The sequence below is a fragment of the Bubalus bubalis genome, chromosome 22 (genome assembly GCF_019923935.1).
Source record: "Bubalus bubalis isolate 160015118507 breed Murrah chromosome 22, NDDB_SH_1, whole genome shotgun sequence".
NCBI classification, from domain to species: domain Eukaryota; kingdom Metazoa; phylum Chordata; class Mammalia; order Artiodactyla; family Bovidae; genus Bubalus; species Bubalus bubalis.
In genome coordinates, this window is record NC_059178.1 from 57,652,834 (window position 1) to 57,671,543 (window position 18,710).

General features: G+C 45.8%; 1 protein-coding gene across 6 annotated transcripts in view; it reads right to left on the reverse strand.

Annotated features, from left to right (window-relative positions):
* Positions 1-291: 291 nt before the first annotated feature.
* FBXO15 (F-box protein 15) overlaps positions 292-18,710 on the reverse strand; it is a 37,017-nt gene continuing 18,598 nt past the window's right edge. For 5 of the 6 annotated variants that reach the window (XM_006064648.4, XM_044934875.2, XM_044934872.2 and 2 more), the window contains 3 exons: positions 17,823-17,965; positions 1,832-1,956; positions 292-670 (listed from right to left, as the gene is read on the reverse strand). In XM_006064648.4, coding sequence (XP_006064710.1) covers positions 401-670; positions 1,832-1,956; positions 17,823-17,965 — 538 coding nt within the window. In that variant the 3' untranslated portion in view covers positions 292-400. The remainder of the gene's footprint in view (positions 671-1,831; positions 1,957-17,822; positions 17,966-18,710) is intronic. The other variant, XM_044934876.2, reaches the window with a different exon arrangement.

Genomic DNA, 18,710 nt, shown 5'->3' on the forward strand with positions numbered 1-18,710 from the left:
CTTTACCCAACACACACCCACACACACCACCTTTATAAAGATCAGGTCACATGATCTTTATTCCACACACACACACACCCCCCCTCAAGTGAAAACTTACCAGATTCCAGTCTCATCCATTTTCTTGCATTTTAAAGTGCAAGGGCAGGAGAAGAGTAAATATTTCCCTTTTTCATTGTATGTGAATTTCCACTGTGATGTGCTTCCGTGTTTTTAAAATGTAACTTAATCTCCTATACGTCAACTTTAAAATGACCCAGGAATCATAACTTATAATGTGAAATAAGAAGATACTGAACAGACCAGTGCTTTATTTTAACTCACGACAAAAACCAGGAACAAAACCAGTTAGTCCGATGAAAACAAACAGCAATAATAATTTGCCACCAATTGCTACCGCTTAGTATTGTGTCCCAAACCATTGGTTTACTTTTGCCAACCGCAGGTAGAGGGCCAGGCTGACGATGAAGTACTCCTCCGTCTCCTCGACCCACACCAGCTCCATGTGCAGCCTTCCTTCCGAATCCGAGTAGTCCACATAGTACGCCTCCCCCAAGAAATTAGGGCCGTCGGAGGGCCCGGGGCAGCATCGCACGCACACCGGGGAACTGAAGCACCAGAAGGGCTTCCCGTACTCCTCCAGAAGAGTTACGTCCATTATAGAGCAACTCTACAAAATAAACACAAACATTCATAAGTGGCAAGGATAAAAATCCCAGTTAGACCTGAGGAGATATGGAGCCTCCTCATCATGAAGGACTAAGTGAAAGAGGAGGGAGAAGAGGAAAGAGAACAAAATCACAGGAGGCAGGAACATGCAGAGAGTGCACTTCCTGACCCCTTAAGTCTGCCGGGTTGATAGTCTGCCTTTCCTGGTCCTCAAGATCTACTGTGATTTCAACGTTCTCATACTGTTTCTGTAAGACTCACCTGAACCCATTTTAAAAAGCCAGGCCTGTGCTCCTGAAGAAACGGAACAATATTCTTTTGTGTACGACAGATCTTTGCTGAAGCTTAAATACCTGTTTACACGTACAATTAATAAAACATCTCCTCACAGCAAAGAGCAAGTGGACCACAGGAGACGCCTTAGTGATAATGAAGTGGTCTTCATGCTCGGCGACAACGCGGCTCTTGCCTCAGTCATCACCCCTCACCCCTGTGACGACACGAGGCTTCCGTGCTCCTAGGCAGGATAAAGCCTAGCTCACTGGGGGCTTCTGCATCCACAGCAGAACCGTCCCATGTAAATCTAGTTCACCCCACAAAATACAGAAGGAGAGGAGTGAGAACCAGGGCGCCCACGGGCACAGGGGTCACCAGAGGAGCCAGACTGTGCGAGACCCACCCTCCTCTGCCACCCCAGCCCCACAGCAAGCCTCCCCGCCGTGCGGCTGGTTTGTGACAGAGGCAAACTCCGATTTAACTGTTCAAGGAAATATCTGTATGCTGGAACAGAACTGCAATATACTTTAAATGGGTGTATGAGTAAGACGTTTTTGAGTAAATGCGACTTGCCTGGTGCAACCTAGAGCTCCACTCTTTCTCCATAAAACAAACAGCCAAAGGGCTTCGAGGGAGCGCGGGGGGTGCAATCAACACCGCTGAGAAACGGTGCTGAGTGCAGCCCACCCACCTCACTCAGCGGAAAACAAAAGGCGCTCAGTAAGCGCTGGATAAGTCAATCAACTGATGGTCAGCGGTAAGAAGACGTGCACAGCTCTTCCGACACCAGAACAATCAATCTAGGACTTTCAACGCAGCATCACACATACACATCATCAGACACATTAATTATACAGAGACCGAGTACTTTAAGGAAAAAAATTACCTTTATACAGCCATCAAAACTATTAGTTTTCCAAGAAAGGCCAACTTTTCCAATAAGAGGTAGGTGTTCTGTGTTATTTTTAAAACTTATCACAGTGAGCTTCATGTATTCATTTTCAAGGTATCCTGAAAAGATTGAAGATTTTTTAAATTACTATATAGCAACCAATGCAGGATGACAGGTCAAGATTCCTCGGGTCAGCCACTACAAGGAAGCCTCGTGGATCTAAGAGCTGGGTTTGGGGATGGAAGGAAAGACAGACCCTGGCGTCTGGCTGAGGCCAGGGCACCACCATCTGCACCTGCATTCCCAAGACAGAGAAATGAGCGTGTCTCACCGGGGAGATGGGGAGACCCCTGGAGTGAACCCAGATAGCATCCTGTCACCATGGAGAGGCCGCTGAGAGGCAGGGGTTCCACTGATCTGATAAAACAAAACAGCAAGGAAAGGGGGGAAACAGAGCTGTGGAGCTTAAGAAAACAGGGGCCAGAAAGTGCACAGAAAGGGAAGGAGAGACGTCCAGAGAAAGGAGCCAGGAGGGCAGGTGACCGTGGACGTGGTCAGGGAAGGAGCCCCCACACGGTGTCTCCTCACAAGCGCATAAATGAGCAGAAATCCCGGCCCACGCGGACCAGCGCTGAGACGAGAGCCCAGGCCACGAGGACCAACGCTGAGCGGCCTGCAAGCAGCCTGACCGCCGGGGCCGTCACGGTGGGGCTGCACGCGTGCCTGGGGGCCTGCAGGGCCGCTGACCCTCCTGCACCCACTGTAATGCATCCTGCTAAGGCTGCATCAGCCAGGACAGGGTCAAGGGCCTTCACTCGCACATGAGCTTTCTTCAGAGGCCACCCCTGCCCGAGCGTGCAATGTGAGTCATGGGCCAGCACGGGGAGGAGAGCCAGGAAGAGCACAAGCTCTCTGACCCCACGCCGTTTCATTCACAGGACAAGAGAAAGCCAAAGCTGAGCTGTCATGGGAGCCAGAGTCCCGTTCTGGGAACACGGCACAGTGTCCTCACATAGGCGCAACCGAAAGATCAGAAGCAGGGCACAGGCTCTGAGCAGGAGTCCCATCGGGCAGTGCTGCTCCAGCTCTGCGGGGCAGCCCAGGTCCCTGCTCGCCAGCTTCTCCAGCAAGGCCTCGGGGGAGCCGAGGCAACGCCATCCTGCCCAGCAGATGTGGCCCTGCTCAGACCCGTGTCACCGCACAGCCACACAGGGGACTGCCGGCCAGTCCGCGGGCCACGACAGAAAGCAGACTCCAAGGTACCATAGCCAGCGACAGCTCAGTGACATCCGTCTGAGTTGATAAACATGAAATCTCTCCAGGAAGCGAGGACCGCTGCTCTTCCGTCATCACCAGACATCCTCCCTGTAGACCAGCAATGTGGCTCTTCACAGTCAGCGCTCTCCCCACCGACCCTGGCAACCGCTTCCATCTCTGAGACAGAACAAGGGGAAGCTCTCTCTCCATGTAAGCAATCTGCACACTGGACGCAGGTGTGAAGGTGAGTGTACATAAAACGGGTCATGCTTCTGAGTATTTCCTGCACACCAAGCATAAGTTAAGCACTTTGTGCACAGCAGCTTAAAAGAACAGCCTAGAACAGGACTACTAATTAGACACTGTGCTTCTCTGAGCTCATAGCTGAGAAAGCAGAGAGGCAAACAGCGCCCTCTCTGAGGCCACACAGCAGGGAAGCAGCAGAAATGCGACCCAGACCGTGTTCTGTGTCTACGACATGTTAGAATAGATTAAAATGGATACGAAATCAGGGAAACAGGATCTCCCATTGGTTTACATACTAGCTGAAAATGTATAATGTGGATTTAGATTCTCAAGAGGCTTTGTTTTCATTTTACTACCAACAGAGTAGAAAGTATGAATGCACAGACCAGACGTGCTGGGGAACCAGCTGCAGCCCCCCAACCATGGCTGATCCCCTGGGCTCTCTGCCTGCTGCCCCAGCTCTCCTGTGACCAGGGGTAAGTGGCCTAGCTCCTGACTGGGGCGCGTCCCTGCTCGCCTGGGTCAGTGTGAGCAGCAACGGGGGCAGAGAAGGGAAAGCTGCCTTGACGGGTGGGGCCAGGGGCACAGGCAGCACTCTGTGGTCAGCTCCTGGGGTGACAGGGTGATGCTCTCACGGGAGAAGCCACAGCTCTCCAGGGAGACTGTGAGCCAACACATCCTCATTAAACTCCTGTGATGCTTAAATCATTCGGAATAAACTGTTGTTGGATCCTGTCTAACCTTAACCTGCCAACATATAAAGGCCACCCCCAAAACGCAGAGAAATACAACACAAGGCTCACTACCCTTGGCTTCCAGGACATATGCTTACAAGCACGAAATCTAAGAGTCGTAAGGACTTCATTTCAAACCCTGCCCAGGCATTTCCTAGCAGTGTGACCATGGTCAAGTTCCAAGCCAATCAAAATGAGATATGAACAGAAAGTACTTTATAAAGCTGTGTGATTAATGGAACTAACAGTAAATAGCAACATTAGAGGATGGGTCCTTATAAATGCCACACTAAGCACTTTTATGTATTATCTCAACAATAATAATCCATCTAAAGGGTTAAGTCTACTGCCAGCCAGAAAGATGCACCATGTTCATGGATTGCAAGACTCGAGACTGTCAAGATGTCCATTTACCCAAATTTGATATACAGGCTTAATAATCATAATCCAGTAGGTATTCTCCTAAGCGTTTTATTTTGTATTGGGGTATAACTGATTAACAAGCCCTGTTCTGACAGTCTCAGGTGAGCAGCAAAGGAATCCAACCACACATACACCATCCAGCAGGTATTTAATAACTAATTTATCAATAAAGAGAAAGATTTGACGAGCTGATTCTAAAATTCACATGGCAATGCTAAGGGCCTAAAATAGCCACACAATCTTGAAAAAAAAGAAAAGTAATTGACTTCAAGAATTGCTAAAGAGCTTAAGCAATCAAGACAGTGTGGTATTACTATAAAGATCAATAGATGAACGATGTAGAACAGATGGGTCCAGAAATAGGCCAATAATGTTATAAGCAACTGATTTTTTGACAAAAACATCAAAATAATTCAATGAGAAAAGAAAACCTTTTCACAAATGGTGTAAGAACAACTTTCTATTCATTTGGGAAAATGAAATGAACCTCAACTCTTGCCTCATACTTCATACAAAAATTAATTAAGGATGGTTCACAGACTTAAACCATAATCCAGCTGGAAGAAAGAATATCTCCATAACCTGGTGCAGAAGATTGTTTTTAACAGAAAACAGAAAACAATACCATAAAACAAAAAAATAATAAATGAGATTTCATCAAAATGAGAAACTTCTGATCACTAAAATGGTAAATCATCAAGAAAATTTGGAGCTTCCCTGGAAGCTCAGTCGGTAAAGAATTCTCCTGTGATGCAGGAGACCACCTGCAATACAGGAGACCCAGGTTCGATCCCTGGGTCGGGAAGATCCCCTGGAAAAGGAAATGGCAACCCACTCCAGTATTCTTGCCTGGAGACTCCCATGGACAGAGGAGCCTGGAGGGCTACAGTCCATAGCGTTATAAAGAGTCAGATACCACTGAGCAACTAAACCACCACCACTGAGAAAATGAATAAGCAAGCCACAGCCGGGGAAAAAATATCTGCAAGACATGTATCTGGTAAAGGACTATTACCCAGAATATATAAAAAGCTCTTACAACTGAGGAATAAAGAGACAGAATACACAGACACAAGGATACTCCAAAACAAGACATACAAACGGATAACGAGCACGCGAAAAAGCGCTTAACCACTGGCGGCCACTAGGGGGAGACCACCGCTGCCACACACCAGATCCGCGAAAATTGAAAAGACAAATAACATCAATGGTTGCCCAGGATATGGAGCAACCAGAACACTCAGACACAGATGAGAGTGTAAAATGGCACAACCACTCTAAAAACTGAAATTTGGTAATTTCTAATACATTAAAAAAAAAAAAAAAAAAAGATTATCAACTTTCAATCCATAAACCTGCCCTAAGAGTCAACTTTTCAGCCCTAGGTATTTAGCCAAGAGAAATAAAAACGTATGCCCACAAAAAAGACTTTCATAAAAAGTCTATGGTAGCTTTATTGCTAACAGTCCAAACCAGAAAACAACCCAAATTCCTTCTCTAGCAACAGGACAACAGGTGAGCAAATTCTGGTGTACTTTTTCAATGGAATGCAATTCATCAATGAATAGGAATGACAATCACCCTTGCATCTCAAAGACACAATGCTGAAAGAGTCTGAACCCACGAGGACGTACTGTATGAGCCCGTGTGTATGACATCCTAGAACAAGCAAGACCAATCTATTGTTAAAAAAGGAAACGTATATATGGGAGTTCTTGAACTATTCCTGTAATTTTTTCTAAGTTGGAAAGCAGAGGGAAAAGTTACAGAAAATGAGGCACTCAAGCGTTAGCTGTTATCTTGATCAGTGTTCCTCCGAAGGCCCCTCTGCGTACGCACCAGCCCTGCTTTTCCCATCCAACCGTAACTCCAGGCAGGGCCCACTTGAGTCCTCAGAGCTTCCTCGTCCCCCAGTGCCTTAGGGAGCTTACCCGTCACCCCTGCGGCTGACGGCACCCTTCTAACTGCGTTCATCTCTTCCTTTCCTAAACCCCTGTGTGTTAGCCACTCAGTCGTGTCCAGCTCTTTGGAGTGGGTTGCCATTTCCTTTTCCAGGGGATCTTCCCAACCAAGGGACTGAACCCGGGTCTCCAGCATTGAACCCGGCTCTCCAGCACTGCAGGCAGCTTCTTTACTGCCTGAGCCTCCAAGAGAGCCCTATACTCTTGAACATTTAAAGATACTGGACTGTTGATCTCTTTCCTGAAATAACCTCGTCTCTGGGAATAAAGGTCATGTCTTCTGTGGCATATGAAGGACACGACTGTCAACAGTTCTCATTTCTCAGCTATGATTCGAGTTCATTTCTTGCACCACAAATAGAACATAGAAAAAGTGGGAAGTAAAGACAGTGGGGAGGAGAGACCAGTGATTTTTCCCTAAAGCAAAGAACACAGAAGGGGCGGGGGGTGGGGTTCAGTTAGATTAGAACAGCCTGAGGCAAGGACAGCAGAGCACAGGTTAACTAAACAGATAAACTGAACAAGACAGAACCCTCGATCACCATCTGGAGACCAGCTCAGGAGCACAAATAAATGGAACAGAAGCAACTCTCAGATGTCTGTGCAAGTTTTGGATAAAGAGGGAGGGAGACCCTATAAACCCAGAAATACATGCCACAGAGTATTAACAATTTACAGCTGCAGAGACCTGATGCTACAAAGTAGTAATTAGGAACAAGGCTCTAATGATCAGAGATGGCACTAATTCTTAAGGTGAGAAAATCTCCTCTCAGCTGTCTAAAGGAAATCTCCCCTGGAATACACATGGCTTTGCTATTTTTCTCAGATAATTATCTTGAGATAATCTTCAGACACATCTGTTATTCCAAACCCCTGATATACATAAAATGTAAATAGTTAAATGCAGTTACAGACCAGGTCCCTGAACATGAAGAAAAAAGTCTGACAGACCCAATGGACATGTATTTGTGATTTTCTCTAAGGAACCTCTGGGCATTCATGAAGTTAGAATCTCAAACAGAAGCAAAGAGGCCAGAAATGCAAAAGAGGAGGAAAAGGGCTCCTGTAAAGGCTTCCCAGGTAGCTCATTGGTAAAGAATCCACCTGCCAGTGCAGGAGACGTGGGTTCTGTCCCTGGGTCGGGAAGATCCCCTGGAGGAGGAAATGGCAACCCACGCCAGTATTCTTGCTGGGAAATCCCATGGCCAGAGGAGCTGGGTGGGCTACAGTCCATGGGGTTGCAAAGAGTAAGACACGACTGAGCGACTAAACAATAATGAACGCTTTCAGAACCTCAAGGCTCCTCCCCACAGGTCCTGGGTCCCCAGGCTGCGGCAGGCAGGGGGCGGGGGGGCCAGCTTCAGGGGCCACAACTTGTGCGTCTGCAGAGGACCCTCCTGGTTTAATGTCACCATTCTGAACTGAATAATTTTCTCACAAGGAGCCTCGAAGTTCCATTTTACGCTGGGCCCCACAAATCACATCGCCTGTCCCGCTTCAGGGAAAAGACCACTGGCTCCCAATGAGCTATGACGTGAAATGCATGGAGGTCTGTGTTCTCCTGCCGTGTGGACAGCAGTCTGTAATGCCAATTTGTTCATAACAGGCCACCGAATGTGCAAACCAGGGAAAAGGTAAGCACCACCACTGACGAAGATGCTATACAAATTATCTGCTCTAATTTTTCTACATAATCACCACCTAGAAAATACTAAACAATTTCTAATGCCTTCCTGTTACCATAAATGTTTAGAGAGGATAATTTGACCTAGAAACACAGAAAGTAATTAGTATCAAGGAACAGAGGAAACAAAAAACTATTTTTGGAATCACAACCAATAAAAATGGGGTGACATACTATATAAGAAACATATCTCAAACACACCATAAAAAATTTAAAGTAGAATTTCTTAAAAAGAGGTTATCTGGGCTAAACAGTTTCTGTTCCTCAAGAGAAGAACAACCCTACTTTTTTGTAAAGTAAAAAGTTTCTCAGGCCTATAATTTCTTTCAGATCCCTCAGTGTTTTCTATTGCACCTTACAGAATACGGTACTATTTATTATTTAATCAGCATTTTAATGAAAAGCACATCACAAAATCTCCAAAGGATATAAAACAAATCTAGTAGCAGTTAACAGAAACATAACGTAAGAGTATTCACTCACAATGACACAAAAATGAGTTGAAAAAAGTCAAAGACCTACGTAACAAACCTGTCTCCTAAGGACAGGGAAGAAAACTTAAACAGAAGGTCCAGAGCCCTGAATGAAACTGCATCAATCCCTTCCAAATTAATGTACACATTCGATACAAATCTGATCAAAATCCAAATAAGACACTTAAAATCTGGCCAAGTGATTATTTTAAATACATCTAAAAGAATAAATGGATGGAAATAACTGAGACATTTTCGATAAAAGTTCATGGGTAAGAAACTTTACCCTGGGGGAGGGGATACATTTTCATAATAAAATCCACAAGTAAAGCCTGGACGAACTTCCTGCCTGGTAGAGTCACAGGGAGAGGGGGCCGACCCACAGCAGAGAAGGAGCCCTTGTGGGAAGGCAGGGAACTGCAGGCTGCCTGTGGTCGCTCCCAACCCGGGGATCCAGCCCAGGTCTCCCACATGGCAGGCGGATTCTTTACCAGCTGAGCCACGAGGGAAGCCCTGGGTTTACAAAAGGAAAGGAAGTAATCAAAAGGGAACATAGGTGAATGTTCGCCTGGCCTTGCCAAGCGGGTACTTTTTATGTGTAAAAATCTTGGAAGAAACAACAAGAAAAAAGGACTGATTATATACAATGAAAAACTTTTTAGTGGGACCTTCCCTGGTGGTCCAGTGGCTAAGACTCTGCACTCCCAATGCAGGGAGCCAGGATTTGATCCCTGGTGGGGGATCTAGACCCGACATGCTGCAACTCAAGATTCCTCGTGCCGCATTTAAGACTTGACAAAATAAATAAATATAAAAAAAAAAACAACAACAACAACACTTGGGGTGGGGGCAGGAATCCAAAGCAACATGTACAAAACTTAAAAGGCAAAAGACAAAATGTTGAAAATATTTGCAACTAAAACTCATATAGGTCTAGTAAACATTTAAAATAGTGGAACCAATCAAACACAAACAACTAGAAATTCAGTTAGGAAAGAAATATGAAAACCAGACAGCACTGGTATAGCCCCGTCTCCTGGAACACTCCTCACTTCCTTTCCACCTGACCACATGCCACACACCTGTGGCAGGTGCCATTGCAGCCTGAGCGGCTAGGTGCCCTAAGCAGCCCACCTGACAGCTGCTTCAGCAACCGCCAACTCAGCTACAGTCCACAGGCTTTTTAAAACAGTCAATACACATGGCTTTGCTAATTTTCTCAGATAATTATCTTCAGATAATCTTCAGACACGTCTGTTATTCCAAACCCTTGATATACATTCAATGTTTACAAATTTAAAACAATCAGATGTCATTTTCACCTCTCAAATTACCAAACATTTTTCAAAATAATGCTCATGATAAAAGTGGTATAATCATGGAAAAGGAGACCTAAATGCCCAACAGAAGGAGAACAGGTCAATCAATAAAGCATGATAAGACCAAACAACAGGTTGTCATACAACTTCCCAAAGTCTAATTTTTCAAAGGCTATTTAGTGACATGGGGAAAAAGCAGGCACTGCTCCCACAGTGTGGTCCCCAAATATAAACATAGCTCTAGACTTGAACATGAGCCAAAAGAGAAACAAGAGTTGTCCTTGGGTGGTTTTTGTTTTTTACAAATGTCCACATATTCAGAATTCTCAAATCCTATAAAAGGAAAAAGCCATTACTTTTTAAATGCATTTTGTAACAACTCAAATAAATGACACTAGCAGCATACTTTGTTATTTAGAAGTTCTTTTCCTCGGCCTCTCTACCATCACTCTCCCTCTCAACACTGATAAAGTCTCAACATGCTGCACTGTGCAAAATCTTTTTCCTCCACCTTCTGAAAATTGGTAATAATTAGCTTGATACTAAGATCAAAAAATACACATTCGTTCATACTTTGCACTGCTGAACGTGCTCTTTTTCAGGCTCCATTTACACTTCAAAGACATGACTGGACGCTTCCTGTCTGCTCTTCCACTGGGTGAAGTGCACTCGCATCCTGAGACAGCCTACCCTTAGAAAGCCTGCCAGCCTCTGGCTGAGGTCTGGAGACGGGTTTCAGGAGGATTCCTACCTCACCATTCCTCACTGACTGAACAGTCTGTACCGACAGTGTGATCCATGCTGAATACTTTTCCTCCTGGAAGTCTGGAATATGGGTGAGGCTGGCAAAGGGTGTCCACCTGGCCAGCCCCAGTAAGAGCCCTGGGTGCTGAGGCTCCAACATGCTTCTCAGGCAGACAGCACTCGGCAGGTGGATTCATGACTCCTGTGTAACTGCACAGCCCTGGGAGGGGTTCCTGGGTTTCCCTGGGCATGGTATGACTTCTGTACTTTTGCAGATGTGGGTAGTTGGCTGGCACTAGGTCCCCAAGACCCAGAGGACCTACTGGGAAGACTCACAGGACTCAGGGCATAGCTGTCTTAATGGCTAAGATTTATTACCGTGAGAGGATACTGAGCAAAGTCAGAGAAAGAGAAAAACCTCAAGGGTCTGGAGGAAGGAGGTGCGAGCTGCCAAGGTCTTGCCACTCCCTTCTGCAGGCTGCCTCTGCAGCCAGGCCAGGCTGCTCAGCATCCTGCAGTTCTAGGGCCGTGAGGATAAAACATTTACCCCTGACAGGGGCACTGTGCTGTCATCCCCTCCCGCAATGACAGAGCTGGAATTTATTAAATATACCACGTGGAACCACAAGCACGTTTCTCAAAAACCTAGAGGACATGTGGGTTTGTGCTCTGGTATAGAGGGATGACGACTCTGATGGCAACAGCGCCCTCTGCTGGTCCGCATCTCGAAACCACATGCAGAGGAAACACACACAAGACTGTCGTGTGAAGCCTGATGGGGAAAATGTCCCTTATGGTGAAAACAACAGATGAAAGGCGAATTGAATTGCTCCCATCACAGGCTCCCATTCTCTTTTACTCAGCCTCCTTCATATCCTAACAATCATCTCACCTTCTCAGGGTACGTCAGCGTTCCGGCAGAGAAGGGCCCCCACCTGACACCCTTACGAGCCCATCGCCTTGAAAAGACAGAGTCACACAGGAGAAGGCACACCCTAGAAGCACAACGCTGCAAAGTACAGCATACAGGAGACAGCAGCCCAGGGCTTGAGACCCTGGGCTCCGCGGTCAGCCCGGGGTGCAGCCGGAGGGAGCACCCCACGCACAAGCTTCAGCCGCTCCAGCAGCGACCCGGGAGGGGGCGCAGCGCCCAGCCCGCAGGCTTGCCGTGAAGACTAACACGGGCACAAAGCATGCAGCAGGCACCCGTGACGAGCGCCCGCCCGGGTTCTCTGCCACCCTCATCCTGTCCTCATCACAATCGAGGGCACAGCTCGGGCATGAGGGACGCACACAGAGTGCAGTCAACAGGACACGGTGTTCCCCAAGAACGAGGCGCGGGCAGTCCTCTCCTCTGAAGTCCCAGCAGCCCCCGCGACACGGGCCTCAGCCCAGTCCCTGGAGAAGAGAGACCGTGTCAGACCGGGAAGGCTGGACACGAAGGGCACCCGAGGACCCGGGGCTGGAGCCCCGAAGCGCGAGACCAAGCTCCCTGACAGCAGTAGCCCCGGGCATGCATATGGCGCCCTGGGAACAGGCACGCACGTTAGCAGCCCCTCCACGGTGCCCACCAGGAAAAGGGATGAGATTTCATTCTCTCTTTTAAATAACAGAATCAAGGCAAATGGGTGGATGGATAGAGAAACTACTTTGGGCTCAATGAAAAGCAGAAAAAAAGGCAGGTGGGCTGTTTCTGGGCAGAGCAAATTCAAGCCCAGAACAGATCATTCTTTAGATCACCTTTCAATTCCTTCCAACCTCGAGAGTCCAAGATTCTGGGCATAAAGGGAACTGGAGAAAAAAAAAGAAACGAAAACCTGAAAGTTAAACAATCTAAGCAGTCAATTCAAAAAGCTAAGAAAAGATCAAAATAAAGCCCAAAACAGATGATTTCTAGGAAATTATATAAATCTTAAACTGATTCAATTAAAAGTAGAAAACTTGCTTATGACTGAAAACGAAACAAATTTAACACATAAAAAACTGAAAACTATAGTTTGAGTTTAAATGGAAAATACTAAAAACCAAATAACTGAAACTAGTATTTTTAAAATAAGCACATATATGAGAAGAGGAGCTTGTCTTAGGGACTCTAGGATGTTAACATTCCCATAGAAGATGTATTAATGAAATTTACTATGTCAATTAATAGCGTAAAGGAGAAGAAATCATACCATCAATAGTTGCCCAAATGTATTTCATAACATTTAATAATTATTCCTGATTTTTGTAAAAAATCCAACAAATCCAGGAATAGAAAGAAACTCAAGAGGACATATAACAAAAACCTAGAAGAAATGTACTTAGTGACAACATATTTTATTAACTTAATTTCCCATTAAGTTGGAAATACTCTCACAAAGAGGAATTTGCCAGTATCTTTCAATATTACATTTGCAATGTACTCTTTGAGCTAGCAATTCTATTTTTAAGAAAGTGTCCCCCCCCAAAAAAAAAAGAAAATAAAGTGTCCCAAAGACAAGCTGACAAGACATGAAGTGATATGTGAACAAGGCTATTCACTTTATATTCACTAAACCACTATCGATAACAACAAAGGCTGGAAACCACAGAAAAAGACATTAACAAGTGAAAGTCGCTCAGTCATGTCCGATTCTTTGCAAGCCCATGGACTATACAGTCCATGGGATTCTCCAAGCCAGAATACTGGAGTGGGTAGCCTTTCCCTTCTCTAGGAGATCTTCCCAACCCAGGGATAGGACTCAGGTCTTCCGCACTGCAGGCAGATTCTTTACCAGCTGAGCCACAAGGGAAGCCCAAGAGTACTGGAGTGGGGGGCCTATCCCTTCTCCAGCAGATCTTCCTGACCCAGGAATTGAACCAGGGTCTCCTGCACTGCAGGTGGATTCTTTACCAACTGAGCTATTGGGGAAGGAGAAAAAGAGAAAGACCTGTATCTTATTCTAAAAACTAATCTTCAGAATAAATTATTAATTGGAAAAAATGAAGGCACGTCAAAGGGAGTCTAGTCTGTCTCATTTTAAAAATTGGGAGAAATATGAATATATTAATATATAGCATTATGTATTCAAAATGAAACACTAAAAGAACAAACTTCAGACTAATATGAAGGATTACCTTTGGAGGGAGGGAAAGAACAGAAGTGAAGAGACAGGGCAGAAGTTAACGTCTCTGAACTACATTGTTTTATAACTTCAACTTTGGACCATATAAATGTGGTATGTAATTTCTTAATGTAAAAACAGAAGCAAAGCAATCCTGAAAAATAAAAAGTCAACTGAAACAAATCACCCTAATTGTATATCAAAGTTAGAGCATAACCACACAGAGCAGAATTATTTTAGGTGACTTAACTTTTTCTAACGTGATATATATATCTTAAGTACATTAAAAGCCACAAGGAAAATCTTAATTAAAATAACATGTAATGCGTGCTTAGTCACTCAGTCGTGTCCGACTCTTGCAACCCCATAGACTATAACCTGCCAGGCTCCTCTGTCCGTGGGATTACTCCAGGCAAGAATACTGGAGTGGGCTGCCATTTCCTTCCCCAGGAATCAAACTCCCACCCAGGAATCAAACCCAGGTCTCCAGCATTGCAGGCAGATTCTTTACTGACTGAGCTACAAGGGAAGCCCTAACATGCAATAAGTTATTACTAATAATATCAGTATTTGGGGGGGGGGGGGGTTGAAATTTTATATATTTTGATGTTGTTTGGAACAAAGACTTTCAGTATAAGAAAATAAATATAAGTATATAAAAATGATAGGTGAACTAAAAACCCAAAGATCTTTAATTTAAATGAATACATAATTTATTTCTACATATTATAAAGTCTACAAACCTCATAGCTCTGTCCAGTGAAAACCCTAGAAGAGATGAAAACCCAAGAGCAACAGGCGTCCTTAGGATATAGATTATGATCTCTAAATGCCGCAGTCTATAGTGAGAAATAAAAGGAAACAGAAGTCCTGGGGAAATGGCCAAGTCCAGGTCTGGGTGGGAAACAGACAACATGAGCTTGAAGCATCTCATCCTGTTGGAACACAAGCAAGTTACCAAAGAGGAAGAGTCATGTCAGAAGAACAGAAGCAGATGACCCATGACAGGACAGTCTGAACATCACAGTAATAAAAACAATGGCTTCAAATGGACTAAAATAAATAACCTCTGTTTTTTCAATCCATGAATTAACAATAATACCTCCCTTGAGAAGGAAATGGCAACCCACTCCAGTATTCTTACCTGGAAAATGCCATGGACAGAGGAGCATGGTGGGCTACCGTCCATAGGGTCACAAAGACACAGGACTGAGCAACTGAGCATAGAAAACTTATAAGTCATCTTCAAAGACTATTACACCATAAATTACAACGCTGTATGTAAATCAAGAAAGAATAAAGCATGTATCATGCCTTTCCTGTATTAATTGTATTTCATGGTAACTTAATAATTGACAAAAGAAAACCCTTCTTTATCAAATGCTAATAATAGATGAAGAAGGAATGATACAATTAAGGAATCACCGTTTTATAATCTCTAATAAAATGATGGACCAGGCTTCCCTGGTGGCTTGGTCAGTAAAGAATCTGCCTGCAATGCAGGAGACTTACATGCAGGGCAGAAGACCAGGTTCAGTCCCTGGGTGGGGAAGATCCCCTGGAAAAGGAAATGGAAACCCACTCCAGTATTCTTGTCTGGAAAATCCCATGGACAGAGGAGCCTGGTGGGCTATAGTACACAGGGTCGCAAGAATGGGACATGACTTAGTGACTAAACCACCAATAAAACAATGGATTTAAGTACTCGTCATCTGGTAAACATTCATAGAGATATTTACAACAGAAGAAGTGGGATTGTTCTTCTGTTGATGAACCCACCCACCAATGAACCCACTCATCAATCTTTATATTTACACAGATAACTTGAAAGACACAAAATACCAAAGCTCACACAAGAACAGATAACCTAAACAGCCCTACATCTATAAAGGAAATTGACAATGTATCTAAAAACCTTCCCACAAAGCAAGCTCCAGGCCTTGATGGCTTAAAAGGTGAATTCCACCAACCACTTAAGAAAAAAATTCTATCTAAAATCCTAAAAAAAATTCAAGAGTTGGGAATATTTCCCAACTCATTCTATGAGATCAGCAGTGACCTGAGACCAAAACCACAAAAAGACATTACAAAACAGTTGGAAGATATAGCAAAAACAATAGAGGAAATAGTTACTAAAAATCTTAAGAAATGTGCAAAATTAGTATGAAGAAAATTCTGATACATTCCAAAAAGACATAAAAGTATTTTTGAACAAACTGAAAGACATTTCACATACTTCGGGAGGGGGGCACAAATAAACAACAAAGATGTCAATTCACCCTAGGCTAACATATACATTCTTTGTAATTGTAATAAAAGTGCCAACACGCACAGAAAAGCCTATAAATCTTCTTGAGACAAATGCAAAGATGACTCAGAGAAGAAGAAAGGTATATGAACAGGCAGAGAAGCTGACCTGAAGTAGATCCCACTGACCAAACTGGGGACAATTTTAGCTTTACAAAGAATAATATCTATAACTGATTATAAATTATTGAGTACATAATAACCCAAGAGTCCAAAGTGACACTAAACAAGAGAGACAGGAGAGAGCGCCCTCAAAACCGTTTCTACCATGAGTGAAGTGAGTGAGCGAAGTGGCTCAGTCATGTCCGACTCTTTGAGACCCCATGGACTGCAGCGTAACCAGGTTCCTCTGTCCATGGGATTTTCCAGGCAAGAATACTGGAGTGGGTTGCCATTTCCTTCTCTAGGAGATCTTCCCGACCCAGGGATTGAACCCAGTCTCCCGCATTGCAGGCAGACACTTTACCCTCTGAGCCACCAGGGAAGATCCAAAGATGTCAATTCACCCTAGGTTAACATATACATTCTTCATAATTGTAATAAAAGTGCCAACACGCACAGAAAAGCCTAGAAATCTTGAGACAAATGCAAAGATGACTCAGAGAAGAAGGAAGCACGTGACAAATACATCAATTTCGTAATCTGCAAATTGGTGGTTAAAAGAGAAAGGATTAAAGCATTTACCCTGCCATTATAGGAAGTCACCCAGTTGATGAGGGAAAAGGTTCTCTACAAGAGCTCAGCTAATAACTGCGGATAGAATGATGCAATTTTTAAATCACCGTTTTCTAAACCCCAAAAAGATGATGTAGGCAGGGAGTATTGCTAACATGCTAAGTTGCTCAGTCGTGTCCAACTCTTGGTGACCCCATGGACTGTAGTCCACTAGCCTCCTCTGTCCATGGGATTTTCCAGCCAAGAATCCTGGGAGGGGTTGCTGTTCCCTCCTCCAGGGGATCTTCCTGACCCAGGGATCAAACCCAAGCCTCTCGTGGCTCCTGCACTGGGGGCGGGTTCTTAGCCACTGGTGCCACCTGGGATGCCCAGGCAGGGAGCATTAAGGGATGTCAAATCCAGCAGGTGGAAGAATCTGGGGGAACAGGGCATTCAGAAATGAAGTATATAATTTCCCCCTATAAAATATTCTTATAACCAGTGTGAAACTTGAGTCTAAGCAAGTCTCTACATAGAAGTTCAAGTTTACAGGATACAAGGAACGACACCAGGTAAAAACCGTCAGAACCAGGGCAGGTGCCGGCGTCACCCCCACCCCAGGGTGACGCCCCCTGCCTCCCGTCCACCACCGTCTGGCCTCCTTTGCCCTCACCCTGGGCATGCCCCACACTGGGCCTGTGGGGGCATCCACCACATGCACCACACTCCTTTGAGAAGGAAGAAGTCAGGGTGGGAGAGGGGGCACGTGGTGGGGCAAAGCACCAGGTGCCAGCGGAAAGGGCGAGCAGAGAATATTCCAGAAGGTAGAGAAGGGGAACGTGATGATGGAGCCAGAGCCAGCAACTGCGAGCGGGGCTGGCCCAGAAGCCCCACAGCCCGTGATAAGGGGTCCGCGGGGGAGAGGGCGCGCAGGGCCAGGAAGGGCACGGGTACCGGTCACTCGGGGGCCCTTCCTTAGACATGGGTACTGGTCACTCGGGGGGCCTTCCTTAACTTGGGTATAAAAAGTGGTCCCCATGCCTCTTCAGACTTTGAATTTCACACCAAATCAAACATTCAAACTCAGGGAGCTTCACCTTTGCTGGCGGAGAGATTGCGAAAGGAGCCGCAGAGGCAGGACACGCCCCCGCTGTGCATGTCCACGTGGAGCCTATAGCCGTGCAGTCCACGCTCGGGGCTGTCGTCTGAGACGGGTGTGTGAGGAGGTAGCTCGTAGGGGCTGAGGAGCGAAACACACACACACGTGAATCTGTCAGCCCCAGAGGCAAGAGGCTCCGACGGGAAAGACTCCCTAGAAAATGAAAACCCGTTCAAGCCACCAGCTGCCACCAGCCCTCTGTGGATTCCCGATAGGGTTCAATACCACTGGCTCAGAAGAAAGGGCATGTTCCTTTTCTCTACTTCTATACAAACAGGCAAAAATCGCGTGTTCCCTGGGCACCCCCGGACCACCACGACAGAACGTGGCTGGGACCCGCCCCGGACAGCAGCTCTGCTCCGGGTGGTCTCGGCATTCAGAGGGCTGAATGTGCGGCAGGAAGACACACCAGACAACAGACCAGCAGCTCGGGGACCGCCGGGAGGAGACCCAGAGCTACGACGAACAAGGCTTCATCCAGGAAGAAACACGTTAGCAGCTAACATTCCAAACGGAAAAGCACTCAGGAGCTTTCCAGGTCGGTATGTAGGTGCCTTGGCCCCGGGGGGTGAGAGGAGCGGAGAAATGGAAAGCACGGCCCACACACTGACCTGAGGTCCATTAACAGGCGTGCTGTCCCGACCAAGCACAGCACATGCCTGGAGCTCAGACCCTAGGGGCCACGGTCTGCCTGCTGTCATGATCGAGCAAGCAGAGCAGTGCCAGGAGCATGCAGTGTCTCAGTGCGCTCGAACCTCGTTACTGCGAGGCGCTGCCCTGATCTACAGACCGCATCCCACAAGGCGCGCCAGCCTGAGCCCTAACG